Below are 12,656 nucleotides of genomic sequence, written 5' to 3' on the forward strand. Positions count from 1 at the left end.
CGGGAGGGTTGTAGCTTTCATATGAGTGACTTCTGAAGCCAAGTGATTGATTGAAAGTCAGGTTATTAGCTGTTATTCCAAACAGATGGGTAGGCGACAACTCTTTTGGAGGCGAGTGTAGTGTTTAATACATTGGTAAAACATTAGCTTACGGGTTTGTTAGTGTATCCACATGCATCAACATGGAATATCATGTAAAATGTACAGTACGTGCTTTATTCTAACTATAAGATACAGTGCAAGTACACATTACATGCTGTTACATACATTTTTGTTAGACTGTACCCAATTAATGTAGCAGGCAGAATAAATTGAAGCAAACATCTTCTATTAGAGTAAGATAACCCAATCTCCGCCCACCCAATGCGAAGGAGTGTGCTCAAGTTGGGTCTCCTATCCTTCTTCTTGTCTTTCTGTGGCATTTGGTGACAGCTTGCATGTGATATTCTGGTCTTTGGAGGAAAAATTTCCAGGATCGAAGCAACTGCGCTTTGTCTGCTGGGTTAACTGCTGGGTTATTTCTTGCCCATTTATAAACATTTGTAAACATTATTTATAAGTGTTTATACAGCTGTGAATAGGTAGTTATTCTATAGTGTTACCACTTGAATTATATTTATATTTTTTTATTTTATTTATTATTTATTTATGTACTAATCGCAGCATAATTGCAGCTTTCTGTTCTGGACAAGCGCATCAGCAAAGCAAGATGACGGTGAACGGTCTGAGTCCACCCATAGGCCTACCGAAATGTATGTCAATATCTGTGCCCATGTCAGTCAGTGCCCAAAATCCATATAACTACATATTTCATATCAATAACACCACACATTCTGCTTATTTCCAGCTATACGCAACCACCTCCCTCACCCCCGCCCCCCCACACTACCTCCATCCCTTGTACACAGTCTTGTCACCTCCCGCACTGACTACTGTAATTCTCTCTTCTTTGGTCTCCCTCAAAAATGCCTCCATAAGTTCCAACTGGTCCAGAACTCAGCTGCTCACATCATTACCAAACCCTCTGCCTGTCACCACATTACTCCTGCACTGCACCATCTCCACTTGCTCCCTTTCAAATTTACAATTCATTTTAAAATACTCCTCCACACCATCAAGACCATCCACAATCTTGCCTTATCTGTCTAATCTTATTCAAATTGCAAATTGCTCTCTCCCTCCGTTCCTCCTCCTCCATCCTCCCCTCTGCCTGCTCCACAGCTCTGGGGTCCGTTTCTCGATTATTGTCGTTGCTAACCGTCTTAAGACGTAACACCATTCCCTTGGATTTACTGGTAAGCGTCGCTGTCAAGATGCAGTTGAGTCGCTCGTACGAAGGACTTTGCTAAGGATGATAGCAAAGACGCTTTCGAGAAACGGACCCCTGGAATGCTCTTGCTCCTGACACCTACTCATTTGTTTCAGTTCACCTATTCTTCATGACGTTTTAACTCTGTTTTTGGATTATTTTTGTTTCCAATCTCTCTTTTTTTGTGAGTCTTGTTTTATTGTTGCTTATCTCTGTACTGTGTACTTGAATGTTTTGAAAGGCACTTTAAATTCAAGTGTTTTATTATTATTATTATCATTGTTATTATTATTATTATTATTATCATCATCATTATTATTATTATTATTAAGTTCAACACATTACAGATCCATGTGTAGAATATGTGTTCCTCAAATTTTATTGAATTAATTTCATGTACATACAATGGTTTTAGTGGTACTAAATCAGGCATTAGGCCGTAATAGTTATATATATGTTATTTTTCATTTCTGTGTAATTTGACACTATATAATTTCTATGTTGTTACATAGTTACTACATTTGAGTTATTATCTAGTAATTAATGAGGTACTATTATTTAGTAATTTATGAATTACTATTGTTATCATCTAGTTATTTATGACTATGTAACGTCTATGTAAATTAAAAAAAAAAATGCATTAAAACGATCACAGTTCTTCAATAAGACAGTCAGCAGTCAGTTCCATGTGCTTTATATTGTAGTATGAACATAGGCTACAGTATAGTGCCACGGTGCATTTCTCAAAAGCGTAGTTGTTAGCCAGTCAGCAACTTAGGAAGTTGCCAAGGGGGAATTGCCATCAAAACAACAAAGTAGCTAACGTAGTAGGCAACAATAGTTTCAAGAAATGCACCCTTGAGCAGCAGACCTCCAAAATGCCTTTGCACGCCAGTGTTTGTGGCATGGACAGTGTGGTGAAAGAATCTGATGGAAATGGGGCAGCTATTGTGGTTTGGCTGGTTTCTACCAACCCTTATTTCAACCACTACTGTCTGTGTCCCAAATTGAACGTAGTGCCCAAGGTCAGAGTCTCATACAGTGTTTTCACACCTGGCCCCTTTAAGCCATTTAAGTGAACTCAGACCTGTGACTCAGCATTTTCTGTGCATATGTGAACGCTCCAAAGTGTACCCAGACCCCTTGGAAGTGAACCGTACTGAGACCTTTATTGACGTGGTCTCAGTACGGTTCGCTTATGAGTCCTGACAAGTTACACTTGTGACTAGGTGTAATCACTTAAGGAGAGCTAGAGAGGAACAGGTGTGATCAAAAAGAGGACTGACACACCAGAAAAAGCAGCAGGTTATTTTTGTAATACACTCACAATATGAACAAAAACATCTAAATCTAATCTAAATGTAAATGGACTCCTTTTGCTGTCGGTTCACTTAAAGAGGTCTAGGTGTGAAAATGCCCATAGTCTCATAGTCACTTCTAAAATAAAAACAACATTATCTGAAGGCCAGAAGCAAAAGGGACATGTTTATACAGTTTTTCATCGTCATCAGTCATTGTGGTGCTTTTCCACTCAGTTTTGCCTACTTATGAATTGATACTAATTGAGACAAAGCATGTTGTTCAGAGTCTCATACATTGTAGTAAACCAAAAGAAAATAATCTGATGGCCAAAAATAAAAGGAAAATGTTCATACAGAAAATAAAAATAAAACTGAAACAATATTTAATTGTTGTCAGTCATTGTGTAGCTTTTCCTGTTTTTTTCTGCTTTTGAAATTGAATTGTGTTCATGTGTTTTGCTTCTTTTTCCAGTAGGTATTTTCCTGTGATCCACAAGTGTCCTTTCCCCCGAGGGGAGAAACTCAGACCAGATGATCATATCGACAACTCACTAGACCTCTGGTATGATTTTTAAACAATTAAAGTGACATAAGGAATAGTTAGTGTTTACATACGTACAGAAGGAGACTAAGAAGGACGTCATTACTGGGGATTGGACTGCCTGAGATGCCAGAGCTGGCCTAGATCGGGAAACCTCTTGGCACGTATGTGTGTGTGTGTGTGTGTGTGTGTGTGTGTGTGTGTGTGTGTGTGTGTGTGTGTGTGTGTGTGTGTGTGTGTGTGTGTGTGTCTGTGTCTGTGTCTTTGTGTCTGTGTCTGTGTGTCTGTATTTATGTAGCTACTTGACACCTGAATTTCCCCCGGGGAACAAAAAAGTTTCTCTACTCTACTCTACTAGATAAAATCCGATGTACAATCAAATGTTACTTTTATTCGGCCCTGCCGTTCGATTCCTCCCCCCATCTCTCTCTCCCACTCATTTTATGTCTCCCCTCCACTGTCCTTAGTTTTATTGGGGGAGTGGCAATGGTGTAACATGCTAGTGCACCTGTGCCATTACGGGCTACTTGCCAATGGTGACCAAAGGCAAAGTCCAGCCTGGGAGTGCGTTACAATAAGCGACCTTGCCTCCTCCACTTGTGCTTGTAGCCTCGCCCCGCCTCCTGGCCCATCCTCCGTGGAGAAAACGATAAAGTGTCCCAGCTGTCAGCCTAGCCACAACATCTTTTGAGGGACTGTTTTTCATTCACCATCCCAATTGCAAATGAGACAAAGACTTTACAATTGAGCTTTTGCAAGATATTGAAATATAATGCTGTTGTCAGTGATGTCATCATGACATATTACTTCCTGGTACGAGGAAACAAGCACAAGTGGAGGAGGCAAGGTCGCACATTGTAACGCACTCTGGGTCATTTCCCATTTCCCTACCCTGCCTTTCTCTCCCACTCATTTCCCATTTCCCTACCTCACCTTTCTCTCCCACTCATTTCCTGTCGTAATCCACACTGTTCTATCCTCATCAACCCGTTCGCACAGAGCTTTTATTATAACCTTACTGCCACCAACATGTAGTGACCCAGTCTTAAAGGGCAACTCCTGCCAATTTCAATGTGCTGTTGTATTGCTCACGCTACTCTTGACTTGTCAGTACCCGGTGACGCAGCATTTTTTGGCTCAGCCCTTTCCAAGATATGAGCTATTCTAATGGGGGCAACTTTTGTTTACATTTCAAAAAAACATTTTTATTTATTCCTAAAAACATCCAAAAGGTTATGCGGCATCAGCAGACAGCTAGCAAACAGCGATACCTTTTGGGAAAGTATTTGGAGTAGGCTTATGCTCATTTAAAAAAAAATTAAACAAAAGTTGCCCCATTAGAATAGCTCATATCTCGGAAAGGGCTGGGCCAAAAAATGCTGCGTCACCGGGTACTGACAAGTCAAGTGTATCGTGAGCAATACAATAGCACATTGAAATTGACTGAACTGGTCCTTTAACCTGTTGCTCTGAGATCTGTCTGGGATCTCGGTACTTACCTGTTGGCATTCCAGTCCCAAATCATCCTAGTAGGAGATCGCACTTATCCAACCTCCTACTACGAAAATTGCTCTGGAACGCCTGTCGAAATGGGACATCCAACTAGCGAAGTCGGGGTGACTCGCACTACTCCCACCTCAACAAATCGAAGTCGGATGATAATGGCGGCCCCCATGGAGCCGTTATTTAAAATGTCAATAAATAGTGAAACTCCATTAATCTTTTGTGCAGCTGTTCCAAACACAGCCATCTTAACTCAACATATTCTTCGTGTTATAACATGATATTGTGTCAACATAAATGTAACATTTGACAGAGTAATAGCTCATTTGGCTCGTATCAAAACACCTCGCTAAAGCCAGCTAAACCGCGACGGTTGCCATGGTTGTAGAACTCCCACTTCAACTGTCAGGAACAGGAGCAGAAATATTCAGGTTGGATAAGTGCGATCTCCTACTAGGATGGTTTTCTGTACTAAGAGGCTATAGGCATGCACGTCTATAAAAGTACAAAGATTTTACTTTAAAATGAAGTTAAAGACTTAAATTTACTTTAAAGACTTTTGTATTGAAATCTTTTTTAGGTCGAGACAGGATGTTGAAACATGCACACCGTGGAGGGCACCGATAATGTGGGATGAGATGTTCCAGAGTGATGTCTATGAGAAATACTACTCGGAAAAGGGAACATCAGTTGCTCTAACAGTGTTTGCTGTTGGGAGGTCAGTAATGTATTAGGCTACGTACTTTTATTAAGTTTGGTGACCTTTTAGCATGTGTACAGTTTTGATGGGTAACAGAAAGATAGGTGTCTTCATTTTCCTAAATTGTTAAGCAAAAAAACTTCAGACTTGTTGAATTTCTGACTTGCCCGGTGACCAGTGATGGGCTTAATGGATTTATTAGTTACAATCTAGTGCCACATATTCCAAATGACCTTGTTATACCTGTCCAACTCAACTAGGTGATCATTCAAACAGCCTATCACCTGGCTGAATTGTACAGGCAAAACCAAGTCATTTGGAATGTGTGGCACTGGATTGTAACAAATGAGTCCATTTGCCCATCACAGCCGGTGACATGTAGTAAAACAACTTATGTATGTGTGTTTTTGTCTATTTGTGTCTATCTGTGTTTATATCCTGTTTTTTACCCTGTGAGACCAAAGGCAATTTTCATGCTTGCATGATAATAAAGTATAATCTAATCTAATCTAATCTAATTTACGTAAAAAGCATATGCTTTTGTTCCTTTCACCTCCAAAGATACTTGGAGATCTACTTGGCGGATTTCCTGACGTCAGCAGAGCAGCACTTCATGGTGGGCTTGCCGGTGGACTACTACGTCTTCACGGACGTCCCGACCAACGTTCCCTCGATCCAGCTGGCCCCGAAACGGACCCTTCAGGTCATCGGTGTAAAGAAATACACGCGCTGGCAGGACATCTCCATGATGCGCATGGAAACCCTTACAGAGACTATCGAGAACCTCATCAGCAAGCGTAATGAGTACGTGTTCTGCTTGGACGTTGACCAGTTCTTTGTTGGGCCGTTTGGCTGCGAGGCTCTCGGGGATTCGGTGGCCCAGCTGCATGCCCATTACTACAAGAAGGACGCGCCGTTCACCTACGACCGAAACCCCAAATCCATGGCTTACATGGAGGAAGGAGACTACTACTACCACGCCGCAATCTTCGGTGGCACCTGGCAAAGTGTGAAGAACATCACACAGAGCTGCCTCCAGGGGATCGAGACGGATAAGGAGAACGGAGTCGAGGCCCTCTGGCACGACGAGAGTCACCTGAATAAATACTTCTTTCTTCACAAGCCGAGCAAACTGCTCTCACCAGAGTACTGCTGGGCAAATGAAATTGGCTACCGTTCCGACGTGCACGTCCGCAGACTCATCTGGGCCGAGAAGCACTACAATGCTCTCAGAGACCCGCAGAGATAGACTTAGGCGTCAAACATACCAAAGCCGAACGGAACGGACGCGGTCTTTCTGCTTAGTTTCGGCCGGTGTGTTCTACTCTGCCTTTCACACTGACAGCGTCGGCGTGCATGGCCAGTCCTGTTCAAAACCCCCCACACCCAAAGCTAGCGTGCTACTTTGCCATTCATTTAAATGAGATACCGCCGATCGCCGGCGAGAAAAATACGCTCGAGTTCTATTTTCCAAATGCAGCGCTGACGCCCGACTACGGTCGGTTGGTGTGTAAGGACAGATATGTTTCCATGTAGGCCTATTTTCACAGACGCCGGTAAAAATCGCGTGCGTCACACGCCGCTTTACCGCCCTTGTGTGTAAGACCCCTTAGGGTAGGGTAGGCATCCAAGACTTGTGCTTGTGGCCGTCACTGCGCTTCACTGATGCCCTGCCTCTTTCCCCTCTGACTCATCTGGGCTGAGAATAGTGGTGGACAAAGTAAAAGTAAAAGTAAAAAAAGAAACACAGTTTTCTTCCAACACAAGTAACTGAGTAAAAAGTAGACTAATGTACTTGTCTTACGATAAGCTGATTCTGCACAGGTTGGATTGAGTTTGTAGTGGGTCCTTGTTAGGTTTTTAATGTTTTTCAGTAATAACACAGTTTATCTCATTATTAGGTAGATACAAAGGAATAAACGGTGTAACAGCTATGTAGTATCATGTGCTACTGTCGTAATTACACCAAAAAAGTACTTTTAGTTTTACTTTGTCCACCACTGGCTGAGAAGCACTACGATGCTCTCAGGGACCCGCAGAGATAGACTTATGGTAGGGTAGGCATCCTCGACCTGTGCTTGTGGGGCTTGCGCTTCGCTGATGCCCTGCCCGCCTCTGTGGAGAGAACAATTACGTTTCCCCGCTGACTGATCTGGGCTGAGAAGCACTACAATGCTCTCAGGCAGAGTTGCCAGATGTGTCTGATCAAATCCCGTCCAAAAGGTGCTCAAAAACCGCCAAGAGGCACCAAATTCCGCCCAATTGAAAAGAATTACATTGATGTCTATTGGGCATAAAACGGCAGAAAAAAAACGCAAAATGGACGATTTTTCCCGTTTTTACCCGCAGACGGCGACTAATTATGGTGATGATACACAGGAAAACTTTTTGAGTAACTATTGTTAAACTATTGATTTTACTTTTTTTCTAGAAGTTGTAGAATCCCAGGTAGCACTCCAACTGAACTTGATTCTCTTTTGATTTTAGATTTTATTTGTACAGTTTATCACTATCACACTTTTATCAGGAGAACATGGATCAGCAGTGGACAAATTTTCTCAATCATCTTTATCAGAAAATTAGGAATGTTGCCCACAAAGTTGCCCTGTGGATCATCACATTCAGGGTAGTCCTACATCGCATTATCCTATCTGCCATCCATCCTCGATCTGTGCTTGTGGCCTCACGCTTTGCTGATGCCCCACCTCTGTGGAGAAAACAATAAAGCTTCCCTGTTGTCAGCCTAACTTTCGAGGGACTTTAACCCATTCAACATCCCGATTGCAAATGAGAAAATTACATTTGAATTGCGCTTTTGTGAGATATTGAATTAAACTTCTGTCGTCAATGACGTCTTGTGGCGTCATCATCACGAGGCCACAAGCACAATGGAGGACGGGAGTCAGGGTAAATGGAAAAAATCTAAGAGTCCTAATCAATGTCTTTCCTCCATGTCGTTTCCTCTGGTCTAGTGCCTTGGTGCCACCTGGCCCCTCCTGTGGAGAAAGCTATAAGGTGACTTCCGATATACTGACTGCAAATGAGAGAATAATTCAGAATTGAATTGAATGTTTGTGATATACTGTAAACATCTTAGCATATTGAGATGTCATGTGTGATTTATTGCCCTGGTCCTGGTGGACTGTTGATGAATGTGGCCTGGCCTTCAGTGGTGTAGTCTACGTAGAACGGAGTATACCCACTTCTAAATTTCAGGGATTTCAGTATACCCACTTAAAATTGATTGATCCATTGTTTTGAATAGCACAAATATATACAGTATACCCATTTCAAAAAATGCTCAAATATACAGTATACCCACCATAAAAAGTAGACTACACCACTGCTGGCCTTGTCCTGGTTATAAGGTGGAGGAAATGATAGGAGGAATGAAACTGATTTGTAGTAGTCCTCCTTATGCCTATTGGGTAACACAGCGCCAATTCCTGCTGCAAAAAAAACCCTTTTCTGCAAATGTTTGAAAGCTATAGTGATTTATATTCTGACAGCACTTAAAATGTGTGTGTGTGTGTGTGTGTGTGTGTGTGTGTGTGTGTGTGTGTGTGTGTGTGTGTGTGTGTGTGTGTGTGTGTGTGTGTGTGTTTGTGTGTTTTCAGGGGTGGCCAAAAATCTGCCGTATAGTAGTAAGCCATACAGACTGTATAGTAAGCCATACAGTATGGTGGATAACGGCACTTCTGCTTCGCTCTGCTGTTGGATGTGCTTGTGCAGACCTTTTGAAAGCATGGCTGTGCACAAAACACCAAATGAATTGAGAAGTGTTAGCCAACCTGTAGCCAAAAAGGAACCTTTTTTTGTTGTTGTTGATGTTGTTCTAAATACTTGAAGAGCTTACAGCGAAAGCAAAGGCACTTGAGCATTTTTGAATGCTAGCACTGTTATAATAGTGCATTGCGTTGCTGTCAATTTGATGTGCGTGGATAACCACTAGAAACTGTTTAAGAGCAGAGGCCAGTACTGTACATACAGTAATGTTACGTAAATAATATACATTTCACTGCCACGTGTAGACAAAGGTATTGTGGTCAAATCCAACCACCTATCCTATGCACAATTCTGTAGACCTACTGTGTGGACCCGTCTGAGGTTTTTCTTCTTTAAACAATACTAATGAGGTCGATAAAGGCCGCTCTTGAGAAGCTGGCCAAGGAGTATTTGTTTTTCTTCTGTTGACATTGAAAAAAGTCAACCCACTTCAAATGAGCCCAGACTGACGGACTGCCATGGCTGGATTGGCCATAAGGCATACCGGGTATTTGCCCGGTGGACTGTTGATGATTTTGGCCTGGACCTCCCCTCTATGCAGTGGTGTCACAGTGGTGTAGTCTATGTAGAACGCAGGTGTACGCAATATACCCACTTCTAAATTTCAGGGATTTCAGTATACCCACTTAAAATTGATTGATCTATTATTTAGAATAGCACAAATACTACAGTATACCCACTTCAAATAATGCTCAAATATACAGTATACCCACTACAAAAAAAGTAGACTACACCGCTGTGGTGTCGCTCCTCATGCCGGTGCAGCTGACCTTTCTGACTCAGATGTAAATATTCATTTTGCCTGATGTGATCAAAATAGCTTGTAATAGATGACTAAAAATATTGCCACGTGCTTCATTGTTTCTCTCAATGCCTGACGGACTGGTCTTGGCTGGAAAAAGCCCGGCCTGGTTTCTTTGTCCCAGACCAGTGCTGCGGGCTGCAACAGCTGCCAAGAGTATTGTGCCGAAATCAAATGTGGGGATAAGTAGGCACCGACGCACCTTATTTATATAGTTGGGTCAAAGACGTTTTTTTTGGGCGTCAGGTGGCGCAAAGGTATCTAATGTCCATAAATTAGTGGTTGATATGCTTCATGCTTCTTAGATAGTCAACTAAAAAACAAAAACAAAAATGGCGGCACAGCTCAATCGAAGAGCAAAAAGTGGCGGTCGGGTCGCGCTGTGTCGAGCTGCAGGCCTAACAGAAAACCGGCAGTGGAAAAGAGCCAATAGTGGCACTAGCTGTCCATGTGCCGCCCTGACGTGTGCTACTGCTGAAACGTCACTGACAGAGCCGTATATTAAGAGAGTCTGGCCAACTATGGGTTCCAACGTTCAATATAGTAGTTCGATAGTTTGTTAGTTTGATGGTCAATGAAGCCTTATTTGTATTTTAAATCGAGCGATTTTGACGGTATGCTGCCCATAGGGTTACACTGTAGAATCCTTGCCGTGGTGAGCGAAAATGGCGTCCATGATTTGAGTTGGCCAGACTCTCTTAATATACGGCTCTGGACACTGACCCAGTTACAACAGGTCCATGCGCTCTCTCTTACAGTTACAATAGGTACATGGGATCTGACGTGGCTCACAGGGAAATAGGGATGCAAAAGTACTTGCTTTCGTTATTACTCTTTGAGTCACCTCACAATTTGCAGGGGCCATTTGTAATTCAGTGGTAATAATGTTATCAATGTATGATGAAAAAAAAACATATTCCTATCGAGGATGGATAATAATGAATACCAATATCATCATTACATTATGAATTACATTGCATTTGGCAGACACTTTTTAACCAAAGCATCTTACAATCAAGGACATAATCATAGCCAACATCACTAGCAGATACAAAGTGCAGAGTAAATATACTGAACAACAAATTAAGTTGCTAGCTAAGTAGTGTAGAGTTTGTGTTTTTAAGTACATTAGCACAGGGTTAAGTAGAGTACACACACACACACACACACACACACACACACACACACACACACACACACACACACACACACACACACACACACACACACACACACACACACACACACACACACACACACCAGGGCTTGACATTACATTTTTCACCCACTGGCCACTGTGGCTAGTGGTTTTCCCAAGTCACTAGCCATTCAAGTATTCCTCTAGCCACAGATTTTATATTGTTTTTTTCTTTCTTTATCATGATCATGTACGCCTGACCGCAAAAGATGAGGTGCTAAAGCAAGATGAGTGTATAGCTTTCCACATGAAAGTATATCCAGCAAATCACTGAGTCACTGAGCTTTTTCATACAAACAATTGATACACAAGGGTAAAACAACAGCATAAAGGCTACTATGATGCGTAGGCCTGTGTCATACCAAAGAATAAGTTGCCAGCAAAATTGGCTAGTGACACGGAAAGTATTGCCCGCCACAGCCAAGTTTTACCAGTATTTGGCCGGTTGGCAGGTGCCATTGTCAAGCCCTGTGTCACATACTCATTATGCCATAGAGTGCGTTACAATATGCGACCTTGCTTCCTCCACTTGTGCTTGTGGGCTTGCCCCGCCTCCTGGTCCCTCCTCCGTGGAGAAAACGATAAGTTTCCCAGCTGTCAGCCTAGCCACAACAACTTTTCATTCATCATCCCAATTGCAAATGAGAAGACTTTACAATTAAGCTTTTGCAAGATATTGAAATACAATGCTGTTGTCAGTGATGGCATCATGACATATTACTTCCTGGTACGAGGAGACAAGCACAAGTGGAGGAGGCAAGGTCGCATATTGTAACGCACTCATAGAGTCTGGCTCGGGACTGGGTCAGCTCAAGCATTAGTGTAGTTCAATGACTCACTGTAGTATCATTAATGTAGTTGTGATAGTCACCTTTGGACTTAAGGAAGTCATAAGACCTTCAATGAGATTGCTTATCAGCATAGCAGGTGAAAGGTCAAAGTGAGGGAGCACTGTCAGACGTTTTTGAGTGCCGTGGAGAGAAAAAAATGATTTGATGTCGTTGAAACATCTTTTTTGACTGGCCAGGCAGCTGATAAAGCAGTAAAACTAGGCAGTTAGAGTTGTATATTTATTTATTTTTGTACATACGTTGATGACTTAATGCATTTCAGACACATTCAGTAATTCCAAAGGCACATACATTTCATAATTTGGTGTGAATATTCCCCTCCTGGGGATCAATTAAGTTACTATACTCTATTCCTTCAATATATCTACCCCAGGGGATGAACTGATTGAATGTTGGAGGGCAGAGGGCAAAGCTTGGCTATCGTTTTGCTATCATGTGAGCACCATTAGGGGGTGATGCAATAGCATTGCTCTTGTTGTAAGTTGCAATGGTTTGGGACACAATGCTCACCACACACGTGAAGTGTTAGTGACTTGAGAGAAGAAACCAGTTCCAGTGCGCAATGCATCACATTTGTTAAGCAGTGTGATGTGTCCTGCATCACCCATGCACAAATTACTTTTTAGGAAAGGAAGCCCACTTTAGAAAAAGAATCTGATGTTGTC

The 12,656-nt window shown here is 42.2% G+C and overlaps 1 protein-coding gene across 6 annotated transcripts in view; it reads left to right on the top strand.

The window, feature by feature from the left end:
- Positions 1 to 12,652, top strand: part of LOC134456536 (alpha-1,3-galactosyltransferase 2-like) — a 34,097-nt gene extending 21,445 nt beyond the window's left edge. For 2 of the 6 annotated variants that reach the window (XM_063207923.1, XM_063207926.1), the window contains 3 exons: positions 3,083 to 3,172; positions 5,235 to 5,372; positions 5,916 to 12,652. In XM_063207923.1, coding sequence (XP_063063993.1) covers positions 3,083 to 3,172; positions 5,235 to 5,372; positions 5,916 to 6,603 — 916 coding nt within the window. In that variant the 3' untranslated portion in view covers positions 6,604 to 12,652. Of the gene's footprint in view, positions 1 to 663; positions 753 to 3,082; positions 3,173 to 5,234; positions 5,373 to 5,915 lie in introns of all 6 variants that reach the window. The other 4 variants (XM_063207921.1, XM_063207922.1, XM_063207927.1 and 1 more) reach the window with 4 other exon arrangements.
- Positions 12,653 to 12,656: the final 4 nt, after the last annotated feature.

Source organism: Engraulis encrasicolus, chromosome 10, assembly GCF_034702125.1.
Source record: "Engraulis encrasicolus isolate BLACKSEA-1 chromosome 10, IST_EnEncr_1.0, whole genome shotgun sequence".
In the NCBI taxonomy this organism is placed as follows: Eukaryota; Metazoa; Chordata; class Actinopteri; order Clupeiformes; family Engraulidae; genus Engraulis; species Engraulis encrasicolus.